Raw genomic sequence first — 27,107 nt, forward strand, 5'->3', positions numbered from 1 at the left:
AATTCAACCTTTCCCCACCCAAGCTAGGAGTGCTGTGATGCAAAAATTTGGTAGAGTTTTGACACAAGTGACCTAAAATTCCTTGTTAAACTGTTAAACTCCCACTGCTTGTTGCCTGCAGGGTGGATCTGAGGAGAGCCTGACAGCAGAGGAGCAGATGTACATTCTGTATGACATTAAACTCCAGTGCCACCGGAACCTCTCCACCCGCAACCCAGCCGGTAATACAACATCAAACATGCCCTAACATGCCCTATGTCTGTGACACTGTACTGCTTCCGCTACTGTATAGGCAAACATACAGTAAGTAAGTGTGAAGTAAGTATGAATTGCTGTTGATAAGAGCGTCTGCTAGATTACTAAAATGTTAAAAATAAAATAAAAGATACTTCATACTCCAGTGTAGTCAGAATCTCTGCATCCACAAACCTACAGGTAATGACAACTTAAAGACTGGCACCTCAGACATGTCATGATACTTGTTACTTTTATCTCTTATCCATATTTTTTGAAACTGCACTGTCGGTTGGGGCTCGTAAGTAAGCATTTCACTGTAAGGTCTACTGTTGTATTCGGCGCATGTGACTAATAAAATTTGATTTGACACTGTGGTACTGCCTAAGATATAGCTAGGTGGACCTCTGTAAGTAGACGTACAAGTGTGATAAACTTTCCTGAAGGTGTGGGGGACTCAGATCACTTCCTGCATTTCAACACATTTTGCTATGGCGCAGAGAGAAACATTTGCAGTTTAATCATTCTACTCTACACATTTTGTCATGAGGCTAAGAGAAAATGTTGCAGTTTCAAAGCAAATCTTGCAATTCTACACTTTTTGCCATTTGGCAGGGGGGGAAAATGCTGTTTTATAGCGCATCAAATGTTATTTGTCACATGCGCCGAATACAACAGGTGTAGACCTTCCCGTGAAATGCTTACTTACAAGCCCTTAGCCAACAATGCAGTTCAAGAAAGAGTTAAGAAAATATTTTCTAAATAAACTAAAGTAAAAAAGAATATAAAATAACAATCATGAGGCTATATACAAGGGGTACCGGTACAGAGTCAATGTGCGGTGGTACAGGTTAGTCGTGGTAATTTGTACTTGTACAGTTGATGTCGGAAGTTTACATACACCTCAGCCAAATACATTTAAACTCAGTTTTTCACAATTCCTGACATTTAATCCTAGTAAAAATTCCATGTCTAAGGTCAGTTAGGATCATCACTTTATTTTAAGAACGTGAAATGTCAGAATAATAGTAGAGTGATTCAGCTTTTCTTTCTTTCATCACATTCCCAGTGGGTCAGAAGTTTACATACACTCAATTAGTATTTGGTAGTATTGCCTATAAATTCTTTAACTTGGGTCAAACGTTTCAGGTAGCCTTCCACAAGCTTCCCACAATAAGTTGGGTGAATTTTGACCCATTCCCCCTGACAGAGCTGGTGTAACTGAATCAGGTTTGTAGGCCTCCTTGCTCGCACATGCTTTTTCAATTCTGCCCATGCATTTTCTATAGGATTGAGGTCAGGGCTTTGTGATGGCCACTCCAATACCTTGACTTTGTTGTCCTTAAGCCATTTTTCCACAACCTTGGAAATATTCTTAGGGTCATTGTGCATTTGGAAGACCCATTTGCGACCAAGCTTTAACTTCCTGACTGATGTCTTGAGATGTTGCTTCAATATCCCCAGTGTTGAGGATCAGCATTGCAGATGTGTTGTTGCCTTCCCTTACCACCTAGGGGCGGCCTGTCAGGAAGTCCAGGAACAGTTGCAGAGGGAAGTGTTAGTCCCAGGGTCCTTAGCTTAGTGATGAGCTTTGTGGGCACTATGTTGTTCAATGCTGAGCTGTAGTCAGTGAACAACATTCTTACATAGGTGTTTCTATTGTCGAGGTGGGAAAGGGCAGTGTGGAGTGCGATTGAGATTGCCTCGTCTGTGGATCTGTTGGGGCAGTATGGGTCTAGGGTTTCTGGGATGATGGTGTTGATGTGAGCCATTCAAAGCAATTCATGGCTACCGATGTGAGTGCTACGGGGTTGTAATCATTTAGGCAGGTTACCTTCTCTTCCTTGGTCACAGGGACTATGGGGGTCTGCTTGAAACATGTAGGTATTACAGACTCAGTCAGGGAGAGGTTGAAAATGTCAGTGAAGACTCTTGCCAGTTGGTCTGTGCATGCTTTGAGTACATGTCCTGGTAATCCGCCTGGCCCGGCAGATTTGTGAATGTTCCCAAGTGGCGCAGTGATCTATGGCACTGCACGTCAGTGCAAGAGGTGTCACTATGGTCCGTGGTTCGAGTCCAGGCTGTATCCGGCCGTGATTGGGAGTCCCATAAGGCGGTGCACAATTGGCCCAGCGTCGTCCGGGGTAGGCCATCATTGTAAATAAGAATTTTTTGTTAACTGACTTGCCTAGTTAAATAAAGGTTAAACAAATTTTAAAAAATTAAATGTTGACCTGTTTAAAGGTCTTGCTCACATCGGCTACGGAGAGTGTGATCACAGAGTTGTCTGGAACAGCTGGTGCTGTCATGCATGATTCAGTGTTGCTTGCATCGAAGCGAGCATAAAAGGCATTTAGCTCTTCTGGTAGGCTCACGTCACTGGGCAGCTCGTGGCTGGGTTTCCCTTTGTAGTCCGTAATAGTTTTCAAGCCCTCCGACGAGCGTCGGAGCCGGTGTAGCCGGTGTATTGACACCTTTCCTGTTTGATGGTTCGTCTGAGGGCATAAACGGGATTTGTTATAAGCGTTCGTATTAGTGTCCCGTTCCTTGAAAGCGGCAGCTCTTGCCTTTAGCTCAGATTTGCCAAATGGAGGTTGAGGGAGAGCTTTGTATGCGTCTCTGTGTGTGGAGTAAAGGTGGTCTAGAGTTTTTTTCCTCTGGTTGCACGTGAAAAGCTGGTAGAAATTAGGTAAAACGGATTTAAGTTCCCTTGCATTAAATTCCCCGGCCGCTTCTGGATTAGCATTTCCTTGTTTGCTTATGGCCTTATACAGCTCGTCGAGTGTGGTCTTGGTACCAGCATCTGTTTGTGGTGGTAAATAGATGGCTACAAATAATATAGATGAGAACTCCCTTGGTAGATAGTGTTCTACAGCTGCACCATCGAGAGCATCCTGACTGGTTGCATCACCGCCTGGTGTGGCAACTTCTCAGCATCCAACCACAAGGCGCTACAGAGAGTCGTGCGTATGGCCCAGTACATCACTGAATGCAAGCTTCCTGCCATCCAGGACCTCTATACCAGGAAGTGTCAGAGGAAGGCCCTAAAATTTGTTAAAGACTCAAGCCACCCGTGTCATAGACTGTTCTCTCTGCTACCGCACGGCAAGCGGTACCGGAGTGACAAGTCTAGGTCCAAAACACTCCTTAACAGCTTCTACCCCCCAAGCCATAAGACTGCTGAACAGTTAATCAAATGGCCACCCGGACTATTTACATTAACACCCCCTGCTCCATTTGTTTTTACACTGCTGCTACGCGCTGTCTATTATCTATGCATAGTCACTTTACCCATATCTACATGTACATATTTCTTCAATTACCTCTAACCTGTACCCCCGCACATTGACACGGTACCGGTACCCCCTGTATATAGCCTCATTATTGTTATTTTATTGTGTTACTTTCTTTTTACATTAGTATATTTAGTAAATATTTTCTCAACGTTATCTTTCTTAAAACTGAGTTGTTGGTTAAGGGCTTGTAAGTAAGCATTTCACAGTAAGGTTGTATTCGGCGCATGTGACAAATACATTTTTTTTTTATTATGTTCCAGAATTAGAATACAAGTAAAGGACATAATAAATCAGTCTGCACACGCAAATTAGAGTGATGACAACGTAGTGAATGCAATTCGAATCATACAGATGACAGAGAATCCTCGCACTATGGTCTTAATCATGCCTGAGGGGAGGCATACTTCCTAGATGAAACTCACTGACCCTCAGCCTTAGCCCATCCCAATTCCTGCATCATCTTGGTCTTATTGCCTTGTTGATTCATCAGCACTCATTTCTGTAGCTTTCCTCAGTGTAAATTTGTGCGAGATTAAAGCTACAGAATGTTGCTTCCGGGGAACAACAAGGTGAAACTCTCTGAATGTTTCCCTGGCAGCCTCTAATGGGTTGACCTGAAAACCCGAAACTGTAGTTGGCACACCTTTGTCTGGCTGGCCGAAAGGACATTTTGGATTGGTTTGACTCACTTTGACACACTTCCATGGATTCTCTGCTGATGACAGAACAGAACAAATAGACTCAGTTCACAACAGTTGACAGCTGCTAGAATGAAGATGATGTTGCAATGTTATATTCAGAATTAATTTCATATAATATGAAAAGTTATTCGTAGTGGCATATTTAAAACAACAGATAAAAAAACTCTCAGGAAACCAAGACACGTTTCTTTGAATCTGTTCCTATGTTTTCAGGGGCCAGTGGATCAGGCAATTTAACAGTTAGGAAATCAGTGACAGTAGAAGACATATCTCTGAACTCAAACTTTCCAAATTTACAATGTTTTATTATTAATTTCTTCTCCTCTCCTACCCTATCCTCCCCTCCCTTCCTCTGGCTTTTTACATTCACTCAGCCGAAGGTCATACTAAATTTTGTTTCATTAATGAGTGATGAATCTGTGAGGTAATGAATGTAGACATATACTATCCCGGTTTGAATCTAAGATGAGTCTCACCTTCACCTATGTATCAATGCCTGTCTGCTGGTGGGATGTAAGGGAAGTTCATAGAGGAGCACTAGGTTCTCTTAAAGGCATGCACATCACTTCTGCTACTGTAAGGTCAAGGTGAAGAAGACATAGTGTACTGGGAATAAACTGTACATGCTCTGAATGTTCTGTAACCTAACATCCCACTAACTTCATTAATTGGGATATTCACGTGATAATGCTCTCGAAGCCGGTGTTGGGAGGATATATTGGCACGAGTGTTGTCAGGCCCTGGACGATGTCGACGGCCGGCAAACCATGCCAGTATATCCTCTAAACAACTGCTTTGAGGGTATTATCACTTTTATACAACTGGTTACAAACATATTCAAATAATGATTGACATATTTTCATAAACTTTATTTTGATGAATTTATTCATACTATTTCATCCTTCCACAAGATATAGTCCCGACACAAATCTAGAGATGCTACCCAACCGGCTGATCGTTCATTTTATCGATTCGGTTGCCAGAGATGTGACCCAGTAGTTCGTTGTAAATGTTCCATTGCCATACTAGCTGACAACATTCTTATCCCTCGGTTGCTAGCTAGCCAACTATGGCTAACTTACAGCCAAGGTCAAACAGTGCAGCCAGAATAACAGCAAAGTATCTGCATTTGCATTTGTTTAAGTTGTTTTCTAGTGACATTTATTTAGATACATCCATAACAATGAGCTAATGATACACGATTTCACCTGGCATAGAAAATGTGCTCACTTGTCAGGACACTGTTGTTTAGAGCAGAGGAGCTAGCCAACAACACAGCTAGCACAATCACTTCAAACTGAAGCTGGAAAGACTGCAAACTTGCTGCATTTAGTTTTGTTTTACCTGTTTTCTATTTCATTTCTTTGTATACTGTATCTCAATAAAAATGAATCCGCTTTCATGATTTCGACTGACTGAGAAAGTTGCCTGTGTGTCTCCTCCCGAACACGTTCATTACTATGGGACAGCTGGAGATTGAATTTCAATATTGAAACAATGTTGCAAATGTTGGCGAGACAGACAGCAAGGGTTTATACAAATCTCTGCTGTTGAATATCAAATGCTAGTCTAAAACAAATGTGAGAATGTCTAGATGAGATCAAGTTCATAAATTTGCCAGGATGGGCTGATGAGACAGTGGATTGTGCAGTGAGATGAAACAGAGTAAATAGGTATTTTAACGTCATAGCTTTAGCCGGTGGTAACTTGTGGAAAAGACACCGGCTGGAATGCACTTTTAACCAATCAGCACCCAGGATTAGATCCACCCGTTGTATAAAATCAATATAACTCATATGATCAAGCTATAAAATTATCCAAAGTGTACAATGCTGTCTTCAAATGTCAATATAGTAGAACCTCAAAGTTAGGAACGTTTCAATATTGGAACAACCTCCATTCCCAACGTGTTCCTACTGTGTCTCTGAGGTCATGCACCGGTCACACACTGTTGTTGAAAAGAGTGTTCTGCCTCTTCTCTAGATGACCTCTGCCCCCCTGGTTGGGATGGCCTTATCTGCTGGCCTCAGGGTCACCCAGCAGCTGTCACCAAGGTCCCCTGCCCCAGCTACATCTTCGACTTCAACCACAAAGGTAGGTGACACCCCACTCTGCATGCATGGCAGAACAGGTTCCAGGTTCCCCATAGAAATATCATTTAAACACAACATCTCTGTGTTGTTCCCTTTACCTGTGTATGGTTGATACATAGCTAGTTTATATTAATACTTGAATTATGTATTGTCTAATCCAAGTATACAGATAAAGTATACTTTACCTGTGTATGGTTGATACATAGCTAGTTTATATTAATACTTGAATTATGTATTGTCTAATCCAAGTATACAGATAAAGTATTATGACAAACAACTCAGCCTGCATGGGAAAATGAGTTCCCGTTTACCAATGTATGATTGACATAGTGCATTTTTAGTGGATTTATAGTGACTTTAGAAATTTGAATTATGTACTGCCTCACTTGAGGTGCCAAGTGAAACCAAGTAAGCTACAGAGATACAGTATGTTGATTTGATGATATATATTACAGGTCATGCCTACAGGAAGTGTGACATCAATGGGTCGTGGGTGTTTGTGGAGAGCCTGAACAGGACGTGGCCTAACTACTCAGAGTGTCTGGGCCCTGGGTTCTTGAAGCCAAGCAACGAGAGGGGGAAAGTGAGTACTGTTCTGTAGCTACTGCAGCTGCCTTATCCCCACATATGCAGGAAACCCTACAATGCCAATGTATATATTGTATTGTCTTTTAGCAGATGGTTTTATCCAAAGCCAGTTATCCATACAGTATATGATATATTTAGCATATGTGGATCAACCCTAATGTTGTCATTCTCACTCCTACTGAGCAACTGGGTCAATTACATGGCTGTTTCAGCTAGTAACATCTCTGTTAGGGAAGCTTTACAGTAATACAGATGTAGGATCTTAATTTGAGCCAGTTTGCTACACCAGGGAATTAATCCTGCAACAACAGGAAATGTGAATTATTATATGTATGATAATTAATGGACATTTTTGTAGGGGTTGATACATGTTCTATTAGGGCAAATCAAGTCTGACATTTCTAAGTGGAAATTACAAACTTTAGAAGTCTTTATAAAAGTCAAATACACTACAAGTTAGCATTTCCTGCTGTGCAAGAAAATTCTCAGCAACAAAAGAGTGATCCAATTAAGATCCTACATCTGTACCTACAGTACCTGTATCCTTCTCCCAGCAGGACTTCTTTGAGCGTCTCTATGTCATGTACACCGTAGGCTACGCTGTGTCCTTCAGCTCTCTACTAGTGGCTATCTTCATCATCGGATACTTTAGGTGAGTGTGTGAGTGTGTGTGTGTGTGTGTGTGTGTGTGTGCGGTTTTACTATCCTTGTGGTGACCAGAAGTCCTCACAAGGATAGTAATAAAAGGAACATTTGGACAAGTGGGGACATTTCGCCGGTCCCCACAAGGAAGAAAGCTTTAGGGTTAGGGTCACAATTAGGGTTAGAATTAAGGTTTAGGTTAGAAGTTTGGGGTTAAGGTTAGGGTCAAGGTTAAGGGTCAGGGAAAATAGGATTTTGAATGGGAATAATTTTTGGGGCCCCGACAAGTATAGTAAAACAAAGATGTGTGTGTGTGTGTGTGTTTGCGCCTGTCTGTGTGCATACTTGCGTGCGTGCATGAGCATGTCTTTCTGAAAGAGTGTGAGAGGCTTCCAGTAATAATCAATAGATGAAAACAGACATAGGCCTAATGGGAGTTTGGCTCAGGCAAATGAGAACTAGGAAAGCCAGTGTGGAAATAGCAGTTTCCTGGCTGTGCACTGCAGAGTGTGAAAATACATTTGGCAACATGGAAATGCAGAGTAATCTGAAATGAAAGCAAATGGGCTGAAAAAAGCCCAAATACTCCAAACATTGAGAGGATGTTAAAGTAAAGAATAAAGATTTTAAACAGAGTCAAGAAGTCTTTTTAGATAGGGTTTCTGAGAAAGTGAGTATGCTTCAAGGCCAACAAACAATAATCAAATAGAAAGACCTGGCAGCAGTACTGGTTAAGTTTTAGTCCGTCATTAAATTGTCTCATCAGTTATATTGAATGATGCAGATAGACGGGTTGGTTGTTTAGCAACAAAACCAAGTCTGATGAAACCAAGATTGAACTCTATGGCCTGAATGCCAAAAGTCACGTCTGGAGGAAACCTGGCACCATCCCTACGGTGAGGCATGGTGATGGCAGCATCATGCTGTGGGGATGTTTTTCTGCGGCAAGGACTGGGGAGACTAGTCAGGATCAAGGGAAAAATGAACGGAGCAAAGTACAGAGAGATCCTTGATGAAAACCTGCTCCAGAGAGCTAAGTACCTCAGACTGGGGCGAAGATTCACCTCAAACAGGACAACGACCCTAAGCTCACAGCCAAGACAACATAGGAGTGGCTTCGGGACAAGTCTCTGAATGTCCTTGAGTGGCCCAGCCAGAGCCCGGACTTGAACCCGATCGAACACCTCTGGAGAGACCTGAAAATGGCTGAGCAGTGACGCTCCCCATTCAACCTGACAGAGCTTGAGAGGATCTGCAGAGAAGAATCAGAGAAACTCCCCAAATACAGATGTGCCAAGCTTGTAGTATCATACCCAAGAAGACTCAATGCTGTAAACGCTGCCAAAGGTGCTTCAATAAAGTACTAAGTAAAGAGTCTGAAAACTTATGTAAATGTGATATTTCAGTTGTTTTTTTCTAAAATTCTTAAACCCTGATCATGATTTGTCATTATGGGGTATTGTTTGTAGATTGATGAGGGGAAAAAACAATTTAATATATTTTAGAATATGACTGTATTGTAACAAAATGTGGAAAAAGTCAAGGGGTCTAAATACTTTCCGAATGCACTGTATGTTTCACCTCCAAATGTTTATTGAAGCATAAATACATTCACACAATGAGCACTTGTTGTCTCTCAAATATATTACATTTTAGTCATTTAGCAGACACTCTTCTCCAGAGCGACTTACAGTAGTGAATGCATACATTTCAATTAATTTCATACATTTTTTTTTCTTCCCCATACTGGCCCCTCGTGGGAATCAAACCCACAACCCTGGCGTTGCAAACACCATGCTCTACCAACTGAGCCACAGGGAGGACAATTGTTGTTATAGTTGTTGGTTAACTAGCTAGTTAATTTTTACCATATTAGCATAGACATGACATCAGTCAAAACACCTCAAAACAAGACGTGGTATCAATAACAAGATACAACGAGCTGAAACGAGCCACCTACGATTCCCCACATGGCAGCTTCTTGTCATTGTTGCTAGGTATCTGACTGTTCAGAATCATAAAAACGCATGCCTTCTGGCCACATCGATGCGTGTATCATTTTCGTGATGTTGTCAGATAAATATGAAACTCTCTCGATGAACAGACTCAAGAGAAATAGTATATAATGATAATAATATTAGTCATCGACCCTGTGCTTCAAAACAAGACCATGTTTACTCCTCCGGAAGTTGATGTTTTCTAGCACAAACCACCACAACATTCACTTCAGTGTGCTCCTTATGGGCAGGTCTTGTTCCCACTCCAAACCCAAACAGAGAGAGGAAGCAGTGAGCACCCTCAAAGTATTTATGTTACATTTGGATGAGTAGGTAGAATAATTGTATTTTACTTATTAAACTAGGCAAGTCAGTTAAGAACAAATTCTTATTTACAATGACGGTCTACACCGCCCAAACCCAGATGACGCTGGGCCACTTGTGCATGGGACTCCCAATCTCGGCCGGTAGTGATACAGCCTGGATTTAAACCAGGGTGTCTGTAGTGACACCTCAAGCACTGAAATGCTGCACCACTCGGGAGCCCAAGGAAACTTTGGTCAAGTGCAGTTGAAGAATATTAATCTCCGGTGTACTGGTGTTGTCAACTTTCTCTCTCCTCTTAAATCAAATCAAGTTGCAAATGAGCACTTGTTCTCAACTAGCCTACCTGGTTAAATAAAGGTGAAATAAAAAATGTTTTAAAAATAAATTGGTCGCGTACGTAGTTTAGCAGATGCTGTAGTGGGTGCAGCAAAACGCTTATGTTACTAGCTCCTAACAATGCAGTGAAATGTCAAAGTAGACAAATAATATATATTTTTCTTTTACAAAAAACAATCTCGAAATGTTGAAAAATGGAAGTTTTCGGATTTTAGAGGAATTTGTATTTCGCGCCACGCCCATCATTGGATATTGGAGCAGGTGTTCCGCTAGCGGAACATCTAGATGTAAGAGGTTATTAAGGAGATGTTTATCTTTTAAAATAGCTTTTTCAATATTCTGAGTACATAGCTCACCATCAAAGCAAGCTATACAGATACCCGCCAAGTTCTGGAGTCAACTAAACTCAGAATTAGTATTATAAATCTTCCCTTACCTTTGCTGATCTTTGTCGGAATGCACTCCCAGGACTCCCACAAGAAATGTTATTTTTGTTCGAAATACTCCATATTTATGTCCAAATTCCACCGTTTTGTTCGCACGTTCAGATCACTATCCAAAGGCATAACGCGTGAGCGTAAAACCAGAGACGAAAAGTCAAATAGTTCCATTACCGTTCGTAGAAACATGTCAAACGATGTTTACAATCAATCCTTAGGGTCTTTTTAACATAAAACGTTGACAATATTCCAACCGGACAATAGTGTATTCATTACAGAAGAAAAAGAAGGAGCGGCACGCCAAGTGTGCCCGCACAGTAAAAAACTCACTGCTCCCAGGCAGTCCACTGATTGACTGAGCTCCTATTCTCTGCCCAGTAACAGTTGACGGATGAAACAAGTTTCTAAAGGCTGTTGACAGCCAATGGAAGCCTTAGGAAGTGTAAAATGACCCCACAGACACTGTAGTTTGAACAGGGATTAGATAGACAAACTACAAGTCATTTCCTGGTTGGATTTCTTCTCAGGTTTTTGCCTGCCATATGAGTTCTGTTATACTCACAGACATCATTCAAACAGTTTTAGAAACTTCAGAGTGTTTTCTATCCAAATCTACTAATAATATGCATATCTTAGTTTCTGGGAGTGAGTAGCAGGCCATTTACTCTGGGCACGTCAGTCATCCAAGCGACTCAATACTGCCACCATCCATAAGAAGCTAAATAAAGTCCACCTGTGTGCAATCTAAGTGTTACATGATCTGTCACATGATCTCAGTATACAGTTGAAGTCGGAAGTTTACATGCACTTAGGTTGGAGTCATTAAAACTCGTTTTTCAACCCCTCCACTTAACAACCTGTAGTTTTGGCAAGTCTGTTAGGACATCTACTTTGTGCATGACACAAGTAATTTTTCCAACAATTGTTTTACAGACAGATTATTTAACTTATAATTCACTGCATCACAATTCCAGTAGGTGAGAAGTTTACATACACTAAGTTGAATGTGCCTTTAAACAGCTTGGAAATTTCCAGAAAATGATGTCATGGCTTTAGAAGCTTCTGATAGGCTAATTGAAATCATTTGAGTCAATTCGAGGTTTACCTGTGGAAGTATTTCAAGGCCTACCTTCAAAATCAGTGCCTCTTTGCTTGACATCATGGGAAAATCAAAAGAAATCAGCCAAGACCTCAGAAAAGTCTGGTTCATCCTTGGGAGCAATTTCCAAACACCTGAAGGTACCATGTTCATCTGTACAAACAATAGTATGCAAGTATAAACACCATGGGACCACACAGCCGTCATGCCGCTCAAGGAGACACGTTCTGTCTCCAAGAGATGAACGTACTTTGGTGCGAGAAGTGCAAATCAATCCCAGAACAACAGCAAAGAACCTTGTAAAGATGCTGGATGAAACAGATACAATGTATCTATATCCACAGTAAAACGAGTCCTATATTGACATAACCTGAAAGTCTGCTCAGCAAGGAAGAAACCACTGCTCCAAAACCGCCATAAAAAAGCCAGACTACGGTTTACAACTGCACATGGGGACAAAGATCGTACTTTTTGGAGAAATGTCCTCTGGTCTGATGAAACAGAAATAGAACTGTTTGGCCATAATGACCATTGTTATGTTTGGAGAAAAAGGGGGAGGCTTGCAAGCCGAAGAACACCATCCCAATCGTGAAGCAAGGGGGTGGCAGCATGTTGTGGGGTTGCTTTGCTGCAGGAGGGACTGGTGCACTTCACAACAGATGAAATCGTGAGGCAGGAAAATTATGTGGATATATTGAAGTAACATCTCAAGACATCAGTCAGGAAGTTAAAGCTTGGTCGCAAGTGGGTCTTCTAAATGGACAATGACACCAAGCATACTTCCAAAGTTGTGGCAAAATGGCTTAAGGACAACAAAATCAAGGTATTGGAGTGGCCATCACAAAGCCCTGACCTCAATCCTATAGAAAATGTGTGGGCAGAACTGATAAGGCGTGTGCGAGCAAGGAGGCCTACAAACCTGACTAAGTTACCCCAGCTCTGTCAGGAGGAATGGGCCAAAATTCATCCAGCTTATTGTGGGAAGCTTGTGGAATCTACCTGAAACGTTTGACCCAAGTTAAACAATTTAAAGGCAATGCTACCAAATACTAATTGAGTGTATGTAAACTTCTGACCCACTGGGAATGTGATGAAAGAAAGAAATAAAGGCTGAAATAAATAATTCTCTCTAGTATTATTCTGACATTTCACATTCTTAAAATACATGTATTTGGCTAAGGTGTATGTAACATCCCTGTCTTGCATGTTATTTTGACATGAATGTGTCACATATCAGTTTGCAAACTATGTAAAAAAGAATAATCTGACACTCCTGAACATATAGCACTACCGCCATCGCTAAGATGTACCATTGCATTGTTAAAATAGAGCCCAGAGTCCTAAGTATACCAAAAAATGTATGAAGTCATTTTAAAGACAGAATAACACAATACAAAATGAACATGGGCTACTTACAGTATATGCAGGCGAAGGTGTTTTAGTGTAATCATTAGAGCCATATTGGATTCAGAATCAAATTGATTCACACCAACAGTCTTTACATACATGAATGTTGTACACAATTCTGGAAAAACTTCCTTTCATTTACAAAATTCAAATTTACAGCTGATTTAACATTCTTTTTTAAAATAATTTTTATTTAACATCCAACAAATGTTATTATGGCAGCCATATTGGATTTTGGACGCCATATTGGGTTTGCGGCAAAATAGAAAGATCATTTGTGATGCAACCCTGACTTAATTGCAAGACTAGGGATACAAAATCCTTTAAAGAACCTTGGACCCCTAAAAATGTAATTTCAACTTCTGAGCCCAATTGTTAAAGCCAATGACTTTAGCCACAACATCAAAAACCGTGGCACTGTATGCATTTTTGTCAGGCAGGACCATACAGCACTGCATAAAAATACATTTAACTTAAAAAGTTGTCTATTGGACAGCTACCAAAAAGTGAAGTTTACATTCATCATAAATATTCATAGTTTATATTTCCGTCTTTTGTATCTGTGGGTTTACAGGTCCATATTTTCAAGTTGCATGACAATATCCCAATGCTATTTGTTTGTGTATGTTGGGCAGACAATTGACTACTTGTATTCCACATTTTAGCAATATCAGAGCTTGCAATATTGGGTTACATGTATTGGGCTACATGACTGTGGTTGTGTTTTGTTATACCTTGGCTAGGGGTGTCTTAAAATGTTTGTGGCCTTGCCATTAGCCTGTTAGCTTTGTCTGATGTGTAATACCAGAGCTTTAGCCCTGAGTACACTAGAGAAAGGGAGCACACAGCGTGGGAGTCGTCTCTTTATTAAGAGCCGTTTCGGAGGAATGAATAGACTCTTTCTCCAGTTAATGTATTAATGGAGCTTTTGAACAGAGAACACTCAGGGATTGACTCTACAGTCCCCAGAATCATTGTGTGTGGGTGGCTTGGAAAGAGTATCTTGACAACTTCAGAGTAAATCTGTAATGTTCTCCTCGTCTAGCCTAATAGTTCTCCAAGCTCAAATAACGGGCACTTAGCAGTTGTTTTTTAATAGATAATTAGATTTTCAACACATTTTGGAACTAAGGAAATTTGATTCCCCTGGGCAAAGCGTAACCAATTTGGTCTAATATCCAGCTAAATTGTGTGAGACTTCTGGAGACGGTTAGAGTCTATGAGAGCAGCCTGTCCTAGAGTCAATCCTCAAAGAAGGACACTAACATGCTGACCGGACTGCATGCGCGCGTGCGTCATCGTGTGCATGTTGATTTTGTCCCCCCACACCAGATGCGATCAGGACACACAGGTTGAAATGTCAAAGCAAACTCTAAACCAACTATATTAATTTGGGGACAGGTCGAAAAATATTAGACATTTATGGCAATAGCTAGCTAGCTTGCTGTTGCTAGCCAATTTTTATTGGGTTATAAACATTGGGTTGTTATTTTACCTGAAATGGACAAGGTCCTCTACTCCGACAATTAATCCACAGATAAAAGGGGAATGTTAAACCGAGTTAGTTTCTAGTATTCTCTCCTCCTTCAAGCTTCTTCTTTGGACTTTATATGGCGGTTGGCAACCAATTTTAAGGTGCATTACCACAACCAACTGGAGTGTGGACCTCAGTTCCTCTTTCAATCACCCACTTGGGTATATGCTCCTAAAAACCAATGAGGAGATGGCACATAGGTATATGCTTCTAAAAACCAATGAGGAGATGGGAGAGGCAGGACTTGCTGTCACGGCCGTCGTATAAAGTGGACCAAAATGCAGCGGGAGTCTGTATACTCATCTTCTTTTTATTTGGCAGAAAGAAGGAAAAGCAAAACAAAACACACGTATACAAAAACAACGACGACAAACAGTCCTGTAAGGCATACAGCTATACACGAAACAACTACCCACAAAACCCATAGAAAAACACCCCTACTAAATAGGACCTTCAATTAGAGGCAACGAGGAACAGCTGCCTCCAATTGAAGGTCAAAACAATAAACTAGACATAGAAATAGAAAAACTAGAAAATACAACATAGAAATACAAAACATAGAACACAGCCCAAAAACCCCGACAACACAAAACAAACACACCCCTGCCACGTCCTGACCAAACTACAATAACAAATAACCCCTTATACTGGTCAGGACGTGACACTTGCGTTGAGCGTTGCGTTGAGCGTCACTGTAATGATGGGGTGGTGAGTCAGAAGCAGGTGCAGGTGAAACGTTTTAAAACAACAAACCAAGAACACGACACTAACATAAGGCAGAACACTGATACACAAGAACAATACCAACTGGTGAGTGAACATGGGAAAGTGACATTTAAAGGGGAGGAGATGATGAAGGTAATGGTCCAGTTGAGAATCATAATGATTAACAGGTGCGCGTAATGAGGAATGCCAGGACCGGTGGTTCGTACTCTGGTGACGTTGTACACTGGAGGGGAAGAGCATGAGTAGACATGACAGTACCCCCCCGCCTCGGATGTGCTGTTCCAGCCACAGAACGACACCGACCAGTGGGACAAGCCCGAGGAGCGGGTCAGTCCGGGCGGCAAAGGTGGAAATCACAGATGATGTTGGGGTCCAGAATGTCCTCCACTGGAGCCCAACATCGCTCCTCTGGCCATACCCTTCCCTGTCCACCAGATACTGGAGCTGACCCCCATGACATCAGGAGTCCAGTAGGGATCTAACATTATACGCCGGGTCCCCCCTTGATGTCCGGGGGGGGGGGGAGTGGAGGTGTGTCATGGGGGACAGCATCAGCTAGGGGACCAGGAACCACCGGCCTGAAAAGGGAGACATGAAAAGAGGGTGAGATACAGTAGTGACTGGGTAATTATATCCTGTATGTCACCTCATTGACCCTCCGGAGAACCTTGAATGGCCCCACAAACTGGTGGCTCAGTTTCTTGCAGGGCAGGTGGAGTGGGAGGTTCCTGGTAGAGAGCCAGACACGATCCCCAGGATGGAACACAGGGGTCTCACTGCTGTGGCGGTCTGCCTATTCCTACTGACAATGGACGGCGCGCTAGAGTCTCACGTGGACATTGTTCCACACCTCCTCCGCGCACCGGGAACCACTCATCTACCACCGGAGCTGCGGTCTGGGCAGGACAAGGGCCGGCTGGAAACCCAAAACACACTGGAAGGGGGTCAACCCAGTGGAGGAGTGACATAGAGAGTTCTGAGCGTACACTGCCCAAGTAAGGAAACGTGCCCACTCACCCTGCCGGTCCTGACAGTGACTCCTCAGGAACCTCCCTAGCTCCTGATTCATCCTCTCTACCTGCCCGTTAGACTGAGGTCAATACCCGTATGTAAGGCTAACCGTGACCCCGAGCTTCTCCAAGAAGGCCCTCCATACTCGGGATGTGAATTGGGGGCCATGGTCCGAGACGATGTCTTCCCGGAAGGCCATAATGCCGGGGGGACCTGGTTTGAGAAAACACGTAACAGGAGTTGAAATACCACGTAACATCCTGCACCAAGGTGGGCCACCAGTATTTCTCAGTGAGGGAATGGATGGTGCGAGACAAACCTGGATGTACAGCGACGACAGCTGTGTGTGCCCAGGTCAGCAGCCAATCCCTTATCCCTGTGGGAATGTAGATGTGCGTGGGAGGACAATTCTGGGGTACGGGTTCCCTCTCTAGAGCCTGGCGGATGTCCACATCTCCATCCCAAACCACTGGACCCACAACTCGGGAGGATAGGATTATGGGTGCCTTCTGGACAGGACCCTCTCCTGAATCATAGATACGGGACAGGGCATCGGCCTTGATGTTCTTAGAACCTGGGTGATAGGTCAGCATGAAGTCGAAACTAGTGAAGAAGAGGGCGCACCTGGCTTGGCGCGGATTCAGTCTCCTCGCTGTCCGTATCTACTCAAGGTTCCGATGGTTGGTGAGGATGACGAATGGTTCCTTGGCGCCCTCCATCCAGTGTCTCCACTCCTCTAATGCCAACTTCACTGCCAAGATCTCCCGATTGCCGACGTCGTAATTCTTCTCTGTGGGGGGCAGTTTTTTGGAGAAGAAAGCACAAGAATACATTTTTAATGGGTCCCTCTGATTTTGTGACAAAACTGCTCCCACACACACCTCCAATGCGTCTACCTCTACCACAAAAGGTAGCATGGGATCTGGGTGTTTTAGCAAGGGGGCGGAGGTGAAATGCCCCTTGAGGAGACGAAAGGCCTCGTCGTCTGCTGGAGACCAAATCAACCTACGAGGCCCACACTTAAGGAGGGAGGTGAGTGGGGTGGCGACGGCGCTGAAGTTCCTGATGAAACGGTGGTAAAAGTTGGCAAACCCCAAAAACCGTTGTAACCACTTGATGGGGGTTGGGACTGGCCATGACCTTACCGCATCTACCTTCTCCTCCATCCTCACTCCCTGGGGGCTGATTTGACAGCCCAAGAAGGAGACAGCCCTCTGGTGGAATTGGCACTTCTCCGGTTGACGAACAGGTGGTTAGTCAAGAGGCGTTCCAGGACTGCTCAAACGTGAGTGATGTGATCTTTCATGTTGGTCGAGAAGATCAGGATGTCATCGATGTACACAATCACCTGACGTCCAAGCATGTCCCTGAACACCTCGTTGACGAATGACTGGCGCACTGACGGAGCATTGGCTAAGCCAAAGGGCATAACCAAGTACTGGTAGTGACCAAATCAAATGTTATTAGTCACATGCGCTGAATAAAACAGGTGTAGACCTTACAGTGAAATGCTTACTTACGAGCCCCTAACCAGCAATACAGTCTGAAAAAATACAGATAAGAATAAGAGATAAAAGTAACAAGTAATTAAAGAGCAGCAGTGAAATAACAATAGCGAGGCTATATACAGCGGGGTACAGAGTCATACAGAGTCAATGTGCGGAGGCACCGGTTATTTGAGGTAGTATGTACCCGATTTAATCTGCTTACTACACCGGCCCAGTAACTAGAATATGCATATAATTGTTTGATTTGGATAGAAAACACCCTAAAGTTTCTAAAACTGTTTGAATGGTGTCTGTGAGTATAACAGAACTCATTTGGCAGGCCAAAACCTGAGAAGATTCCAAACAGGAAGCGCTCTCTCTGATCATTTCATGACCTTCTTGATCATCTCTAACCAAAACAGGGGATCTCTGGCATGACGTGACATTTTCTAACGCTCCCATAGGCTCTCAGAATGCGCCAGAAAGCTGAATGGTGGCTTTGCAGGCCCTGGCTGAAAAACATTAGCGCATTTTGTAAGTGGTCGATCTGAGAACAATGAGACTGGGGCGCGCGTGCCCGAGCTGACACCATGTTTACTTTCTCTCTCTTTGAACAAAAACAACCACTCCCGGTCTGAATATTATCGCTTTTTTACGAGAAAAATGGCATAAAAATTGATTTAAACAGCGGTTGACATGCTTCGAAGTACGGTAATGGAATATTTAGAATTTTTTTGTCACGAAACGCGTCGGGCGCGTAACCCTTATTTACCCTTTGGATAGTGTCTTGAACGCACGAACAAAACGCCGCTATTTGGATATAACTATGGATTATTTGGGACCAAACCAACATTTGTTATTGAAGTAGAAGTCCTGGGAGTGCATTCTGATGAAGAACAGCAAAGGTAATAAAAATTCTCTTATAGTAAATCAGACTTTGGTGAGGGCTAAACTTGGTGGATGTCTAAATAGCTAGCCCGGCATCACAGGGCTATCTACTTAGAATATTGCAAAATGTGCTTTCACCGAAAAGCTATTTTAAAATCGGACATAGCGAGTGCATATAGGAGTTCTGTATCTAGAATTCTTAAAATAATTGTTATGTTTTTTGTGAACGTTTATCGTGAGTAATTTAGTAAATTCACCGGAAGTGTTCGGTGGGAATGCTAGTCACATGCTAATGTAAAAAGCTGGTTTTTGATATAAATATGAACTTGATTGAACAAAACATGCATGTATTGTATAACATAATGTACTAGGATTGTCATCTGATGAAGATCATCAAAGGTTAGTGCTGCATTTAGCTGTGGTTTGGGTTTATGTGACATTATATGCTAGCTTGAAAAATGGGTGTCTGATTATTTCTGGCTGGGTACTCTGCTGACATAATCTAATGTTTTGCTTTCGTTGTAAAGCCTTTTTGAAATCGGACAGTGTGGTTAGATTAACGAGAGTCTTGTCTTTAAAATGGTGTAAAATAGTCATATGTTTGAGAAATTGAAGTAATAGCATTTCTAAGGTATTTGAATATTGCGCCACGGGATTACACCGGCTGTTGAGTAGGTGGGAAGCAAGCGTCCCACCTAGCCCATAGAGGTTAATAATGAAACACTAGTCACTTTAATCTCATATGTATATACTGTATTCTATTCTAGTGTATTTTAGTCACTCCAACATTGCTCGATCTAATAACTATATATATTTTTTAAATTCCATTATTTTACTTTTAGATGTGTGTATTGTTGTGAATCGTTTTTAGATACCACTGCACTGTTAGAGCTAGGAACACAAGCATTTCGCTACACTGTGACGTCCTGACCAGTAAAAGGGGTTATTTGTCATTGTAGTTGGGCCAGGGCGTGGCAGGGGGTGTTTGTTTTGTGTGTTTCGGTGTTTAGGTTCTATGTTATCTATTTCTATGTTTATATCTAGTTTTCTATGTTGGGTTTTTGGCAATGACCTTCAATTAGAGGCAGCTGGTTGTCGTCTCTAATTGGAGGCCATATTTAGTTCTGTTTGTTTCACTTGTGTTTTGTGGGTGCTTGTTTTCCTGTATAGCCTGTGTTGCCTTACGGAACAGTTTCGTCGTTTGTTTATTTAGTTTAAGTGTTTTCTTTAAATAAATTAAGAAGATGAGCACTTTACCCGCTGCGCCTTGGTCCGATCCTTACGACGCCTATGACATACACCCGCAATAACATCTGCTACATATGTATATGTCATCAATAAAACTTGATTTCATTTGATTTGATTTTCTTTCAAACATAGGACAGACACTTCAGAACAAACTTTTTGTGGGGCTATCTGTTCCATGTAGTGAATCTGTTACTCAATGTTTTTTTTTTATACTTCAAGCAGTTTTAAAATTCAAGATCAAATAGCAAAATTATCCTTGGTATGACCTTCTTAAATCAATTCCATATAGCTTAGCAGACCACCCCTCCCCTTCCCCCAGCTTAGACAGGGCTTAGACTGTAGAGGGGTCATAACATGGTTATAACATACCCTTATGGGTTAAAACCAGCGGGCCTCTGGCCACAATATCGGCCACCTGCGGTGTGTGTTAGTGCTCACACAGCAGGTGGTTGCTAACACAACACGGCCACACGCTGCTTATAGAAGTTTATATTTTCAGTGTGTCTCAGCTATTAGAGATTTTAACATTTCCTGGTCCTCTGTTTCCTGTCAGGCGTCTCCACTGTACCAGGAACTACATCCACATCCACCTGTTTATCTCCTTCATGCTCCGAGCTGTCAGCATCTTTGTCAAGGACCGGGTGGTGCACACCAGCGCCGGCCTGCAGGAGTTTGATGCCGTGCTCATGGATAACTTCAAGACTGTGGCCATGGCACCGCTGGATAACTCTCAGTATGTGAGTAGTAGTAGTGCTGCACCTCCTGCCTGTACCTCCCACTCTTGCTCTCCTCCACTTCTCTATGCCTCTACTCCTTCACTCCTGCCCTCCTTCACTCCTTCTCCCTAAGAATCCCTATAACCCCTGCTCTTCCATGAATAAATAAAACAGTGACCTGCACACACAATTGCTCCATTAGGCTAGTGAATGCAACTGTGTGTGCGGGTCCTACTTCATTTCTACACATTTTCTTCGGTCCAGCACCCCTGTGATGTGCCCTTGAAAAATACAGATTAGACTTCCATGACTCATGGAAGCTCTTGGAAGAGGCTGAGGATGCCCTCTCTTTTTTGGGGTTCTGTTTGCACGTTTTGACACTTTCTTCCCATGTGACGGGAGCAGTACTGGTTTCAAGCTTCTTGTTGCCAGGCATCTTATGACAAGCGTCCTTTTGCATCATGGTGGACACATAATTATCCACGCTCTGATCCCTTTTTACCTTTATTTAAGTAGGCAAATCAGTTATGAACTAATTTTTATTTTTACAATGATGGTCTACCCCGGCCAAACCCTCCCTTATTTTTCCCCCACTAATTGGTCTTTTGACCAATCGCAGCAGAACGTTTCACATCAGAACATTTTCAGAGCTGATCAAAAGATCAATTAGTGAAAAAAATATGATAATTGGGCTGCCTGTCTAAACGCAGCCAAAGCCATGCATGCTGATGCACTGGAAAAGCTAATTAGACTGGCTGAGCTCAGTAACCCGAGGCTATAGTCTCCACTAACATGGCTGTGGTTGCCATTCAATATCATGCTAAATTTCAACTCTATAACTAGAGCCTCGTCCAGCTCTGAAAAAGCTCTGTAAGTCTGACTGTTCCCTTACTGCAACCTCCTCTGCTCTGTAATTACTGTATAGTCAGAGATACACACACTGAACATGTGAGGGAGGATAGACCACTGGGAGCACTAGCTTAGCACTATAGCCTGCTAGCCAGCGGCAATAGGCTTCACAGGCATCACACAGAAAATGTATTTATTTTTTTTATCAGGGAAAGCTGGTTCAAATAGTTCAAAGCTATACAGACTGGAATGTTTTACTTTAAAGGGATAGTTAGAGATTTTGGTAACTAAACCATTTATCTACTAAAGTCAGATGGATACCATTCGTGGATACCAATTTTATGCTAGCTGTTCCTGTAGACTACCAGTCATTGTGCTAACGCTAGTTAGCGTTGGCTCACGAAACTAACTTCCTTCATACTGGACCCAGAGACATAAAAAAAGGGATCCACAAGTTCCTCTGACTCTGGGGAACTAACCTCTTCCCTTTTTATGTAGTTTTTCCTCAGCAACATTTAGAATGGTTTGTGCTTCTTACTGTACTGTATTTTGTTTTCTGTTTTGCTTTAAGGAGGGGCTAACCTGATCCTCGGTTTCAATCCTCCTCATTAGGAAATGCCACTGAGAATGAGATTTTGGTCTTGAACGTGTGCTTTGATGTGGGTGTACATTCACTCTGCCAAAATGGTATACAGTTAGTCATTCACCTTTCTAGTTCATTTGAAACAGTCTAACCAGATCTGGAAGTAGCTTAGGTTTGCTAGCAAGCTAGCAAACTTCATTCGCCAATTACTGTAGCTTCAGCCGGCCTGTGTACAGTACTACCATGGCAAAATTGGCTTGGCTATGGATCAGTGGGGCTAGTTAGGGACCGTCAGCAAATGACAGTGTAAATTTGAAAACATTTTCATGTCGCATAACTTTTAATTATCTTTTTTCTGCTTTCAATATTTGTATATAGATTTCTACAATTTATAGTTGGTTTGAGATTTTTTGGAAAGTTATTTAAATTTGGAAATGTGAAAATATTGTTGTATATTGTGTAAATTAATTTACTTAATTTACTGATGGTCCCAAACTAGCCCCATAGGAATATCCAAAGTCAAATCAAATGTACCAGTCAGTCTGCATTCCGCAGCTACGGGTATTACTTTCAGGTTTCATGCAGCTGCGCTCCGAATGTATGATTACTTGGGTGCTGACAGCTGTGGGCATGTGGGCAGGATTTAAATAAATCCAGCCCAAGGAAAACTGTTACATACCCTAGATTCCTTATGTCTTGCAAATCTTTATTTTGGACGATACTGACTTTAGGACCAAAATTATCCTATTTACACTTTGTAGTAAATTTTGGCACTAGAATAAATGCTTCTGACTCGTATAGATGACACATAAGCCTTAAGGCTGTCTGTTACATGTTTACTGAGAGCTGCCACAGAGCAAGACGTATTTACACAGTCGTTGGTCTCTCAGGTGTGAGACACCAGCTGAACCTTTATGGTTTAGGTCGCAGTGCTTTTGCTAGGAGCTTACCCCAAAAAAGTAGTGCCAATGGCTCTTACCATGGGATGGGATTTTTTTTTTTAAATACTTGTAAGCTTTTTGATTTATGAGTGATTTAATGTGCAATGCTGCAGCCCTCTTGAGATAAGATTATGTTTTCAGTTAATTAGCTGTGTGATTTAATCTCTGGCTGAATTGTGAGTGGGCTTCTGCCTGTGAGACTTCAAAGTAGGACGTTTGTCAAAGCATACTGACTGACCTGATGATCAGAATCAGCTAAATCTAGCCAATTAGTTACAGCAAATTCCAAATGTGAGTTTTCTTCCTCCTCCTCCCTCTTCTCTTCATCCTGATCCTTCTCTTCCTTCTTCTCTTCATACCCTGTTTTCCACTTCAAGGCTCCTGGATGCGTTGCAAAAATATATATATATATATTTTCTCCTTCAGATGCCATGTGCGATGTTCACCTGATTGGTGAGGAGAGAGTTGTCTGAAAGCTTTAAACATACTGTAGCTTTAGGGCTCTTTCAAAAGGTGGATGGATAACTATGTGGACACAAACTAAATGGAACATATTATTATTGGAACATATTATACAGTATACTGCAGTATAGTGCATTCGAAAAGTATTCCGACGCCTTGACTTTTTCCAAATGTTATGTTACAGCCATATTCTAAAATTGATTAAATTGTTTTTTTTCTCTCATCAATCTACACACAGTACCCCATAATGACAAAGCAAAAATAGGTTTTTAGAATTCTTTTCTAATTTATACAAAAATAAAAAAGGGAAATATAATTTACTTAAGTATTCAGTATAACAGTGGGATTCAGAAAGTGGGACACACAAAGTGGGAGGGCAGAGACAATAAATATCTTAATCTTGCAGTAGGATGAGAGGCAGTAGGATGACCAGGGATGTTGTGAGTAACCTGAGGATGTCCTTTGAACTGATCTTCAGTACGACGGGGCAAATTCCTCATAGCTCAATGTGGGGATGAAAGAGGTGCCAGAGCTTCAAACTCAGGGTTTCTGGATATTATAACATGGTCTCTAGTAGCACTGTCAGTAGATACAGAGGGAACAGAGAAAATAAGCAAGAGAAAGGGAGTAAGAGAGGGAGATGGTGACTGAGTGATCCAGTGGTGGCAAAAGTACCCAATTGTCATACTTGAGTAAATGTAAAGATGCCTTAATAGAAAATGACTCAAGTGAAAGTCAGTAAAATAAAATACTACTTGAGTAAAAGTAAAAAAAAGTATACATCATTTTAAATTCCTTACATTAAGCAAACCAGATGGCGCAATTTTGTAGTTTTTATTTTATTTACGGATAGACAGGGGTACACTCCATCTCTCAGACATCATTTACAAACGAAGCATGTGTGTTTAGTGAGTCTGCCAGATCAGAGGCAGTAGGGATGACCTCTTGATAAGTGTGTGAATTGGACTATTTTTATGTCTTGCATTCAAAATGTAACGAGTACTTTTGGGTGTCAAGGAAAATGTATGGAGTAAAAAGTAAATTGTAGTGAAGGAATGTAGTGAAGTAAAATTAAAAAAGTTGTCAAAAATATAAAATGGTAAAGTAAAGTACAGATACCCCAAAAAACTACTTATCAAAATATTTTTACTTAAGGACTTTACACCACTGGGTACTATGGTGTGAGTGGAGGCAGGGTTCTCCCCAAAGACGCTGTGTCACCTTGTGGACTGACTGCACCACTATATATAATGTAGAAATAGTCCAAACTTTTGACAGGTACTATCTATATATATATATATATATATATAGTACCTGTCAAAAGTTTGGACACACCTACTCATTCAAGGGTTTTTCTTTATTTGTACTATTTTCTACATTGTAGAATAATAGTGAAGACATCAAAACTACGAAATAATACATATGGAATCATGTAGTAACCAAAAGTGTTAAACAATATATTTTATATTTGAGATTCTTCAAAGTAGCCACGCTTTGCCTTGACGACAGCTTTGCACAGTGTTGGTATTCACTCATCTAGCTTCATGAGGAATGCTTTTCCAACAGTCTTGAAGGAGTTCCGACGTATGCTGGGCACGTGTTGGCTGCTTTTCCTTCACTCTGTGGTCCAACTCATCCCAAACCATCTCAATTTGGTTGAGTTCAGGTGATTGTGGAGGCCAGCTCATCTTCAATTCCAAATAAATCACAGACAGTGTCACCAGCAAAGCACCCCCACACCATCACACCTCCTCCTCCATGCTTCAAGGTGGGAACCACACATGCAGAGATCATCCGTTCACCTACTCTGTGTCTCAAAAAGCTACGGCAGTTGGAACCAAAAACCTCAAATTTGGACTCATCAGGCCTTTGGACAGATTTCCACCAGTCTAATGTCCATTGCTTGTGTTTCTTGGCCCAAGCAAGTCTCATCTTCTTAGTTTGTGTCCCTTATTAGTGGTTTATTTGCAGCAATTTGGCCATGAAGGCCTGATTCACACAGTCTCCTTTGAACAGTTAATGTTGGGATGAGTCTGTTACTTGAACTAATGGAAGCATTTATTTGGGCTGCAATTTCTGAGGCTAGTAACTCTAATGAACTTATTCTCTGCAGCAAAGGTAACTCTGTCTTCTTTTCCTGTGGCGGTCCTCATGAGAGCCAATTTAATCATACCGCTTGATGGTTTTTGCAAATGCAGTTGAAGAAACTTTCAAAGTTGTCGAAATATTCCAGATTGACTGATCTTCATGTCTTAAAGTAATGATGGATTGTCATTTGTCTTTGCTTATTTGAGCTGTTCTTGCCATAATATGGACTTGGTCTTTTACCAAATAGGGCCATCTTCTGTACACCACCCCTACCTTGTCACAACACAACTGATTAGCTCAAAACACATTAAGAAGGAAAGAAATTCCACAAATTAACTTTTAACAAGGCACACCTGTTAATTGAAATACATTCCAGGTGACTACCTCATGAGGCGGGTTGAGAGAATGCCAAGTGTGTGCAAAGCTGTCATCAAGGCAAAGGGTGGCTACTTTGAAGATCTCAAATATAAAATATATTTTGTTTAACACTTTTTTGGTTACTACATGATTCCATATGTGCTATTTCATGGTTTTGATGTCTTCACTATTATGCTACAATGTAGAAAATAGTATAAAGAAAGAAAAACCCTTGAAGCGAGTAGGTGTGCGCAAACTTTTGATTGGTACTGTATAAATATAGTTAATATGTATGTATGCGTGTATGTATATATTTGTATGTGGTTGTGTATATACACATTCTTCTCTTTTTTCTCTTTATCATTCATTTACTCTTCAACATCATATGCATAATAGCTGTGTAAAAGGTTAGCTAATGCATAGCTTTCAACTGTTCTACATGTAAGTGACATAGCTTTCAACTGTTCTACATGTAAGTGACATAGCTTTCAATTGTTCTACATGTTAGTGACATAGCTAACAACTGTTTTACATGTTAGTGACATAATTATTTATTTCTGAACACAGTATGGAGCCTGCTGTTCTTTGAACTGCTGTAGTGTTGATCTTCTCAAGTTTAGCTAATAGGCTGATTAAAACACCCCGAGTGCATCTTACAGCATGGAGTTAAGATCAATATGACTAGTGCTTGTCAAGGCATCTGTGAATCCCCTGGCACATTTGATCTACTCAACCACATAGAATACACACCCATGCTGATGTGTGAACGTGTACAGAAGGTAAATTGTTTCATGAGTCTCCTAATGCAAATGGATAATACCATCTAAATTGGTCAAAGCAGCTCCTTTTAATATGAAAGTTAAAAGTATCACTAAGACCTAAGGTTCGCATCACGTCAATGCTCTCTGTTGTGTTGTAAATAGCCAATAAGGTTATCAACCACAGTCATCGCAAGTTTACGCAGCAGTTTTTTTTTCTCTCAGTTTGAAGATACACTGTGTAAAGTTTACACTTCACAGTGTAAAGTTGGTGAACAAGGACCATGTTTCAGCATCAC

General features: G+C 41.6%; 1 protein-coding gene across 1 annotated transcript in view; it reads left to right on the top strand.

The window, feature by feature from the left end:
- The window catches only part of LOC115155552 (parathyroid hormone 2 receptor-like), a 73,366-nt gene that overhangs the window by 6,598 nt on the left and 39,661 nt on the right, over positions 1-27,107 (top strand). Inside the window, exons 2-6 of the mRNA XM_029702253.1 lie at positions 122-221; positions 6,215-6,325; positions 6,780-6,907; positions 7,467-7,564; positions 20,608-20,791. Coding sequence (XP_029558113.1) covers positions 122-221; positions 6,215-6,325; positions 6,780-6,907; positions 7,467-7,564; positions 20,608-20,791 — 621 coding nt within the window. The remainder of the gene's footprint in view (positions 1-121; positions 222-6,214; positions 6,326-6,779; positions 6,908-7,466; positions 7,565-20,607; positions 20,792-27,107) is intronic.

Source organism: Salmo trutta, chromosome 20, assembly GCF_901001165.1.
Source record: "Salmo trutta chromosome 20, fSalTru1.1, whole genome shotgun sequence".
Taxonomy (NCBI): Eukaryota; Metazoa; Chordata; class Actinopteri; order Salmoniformes; family Salmonidae; genus Salmo; species Salmo trutta.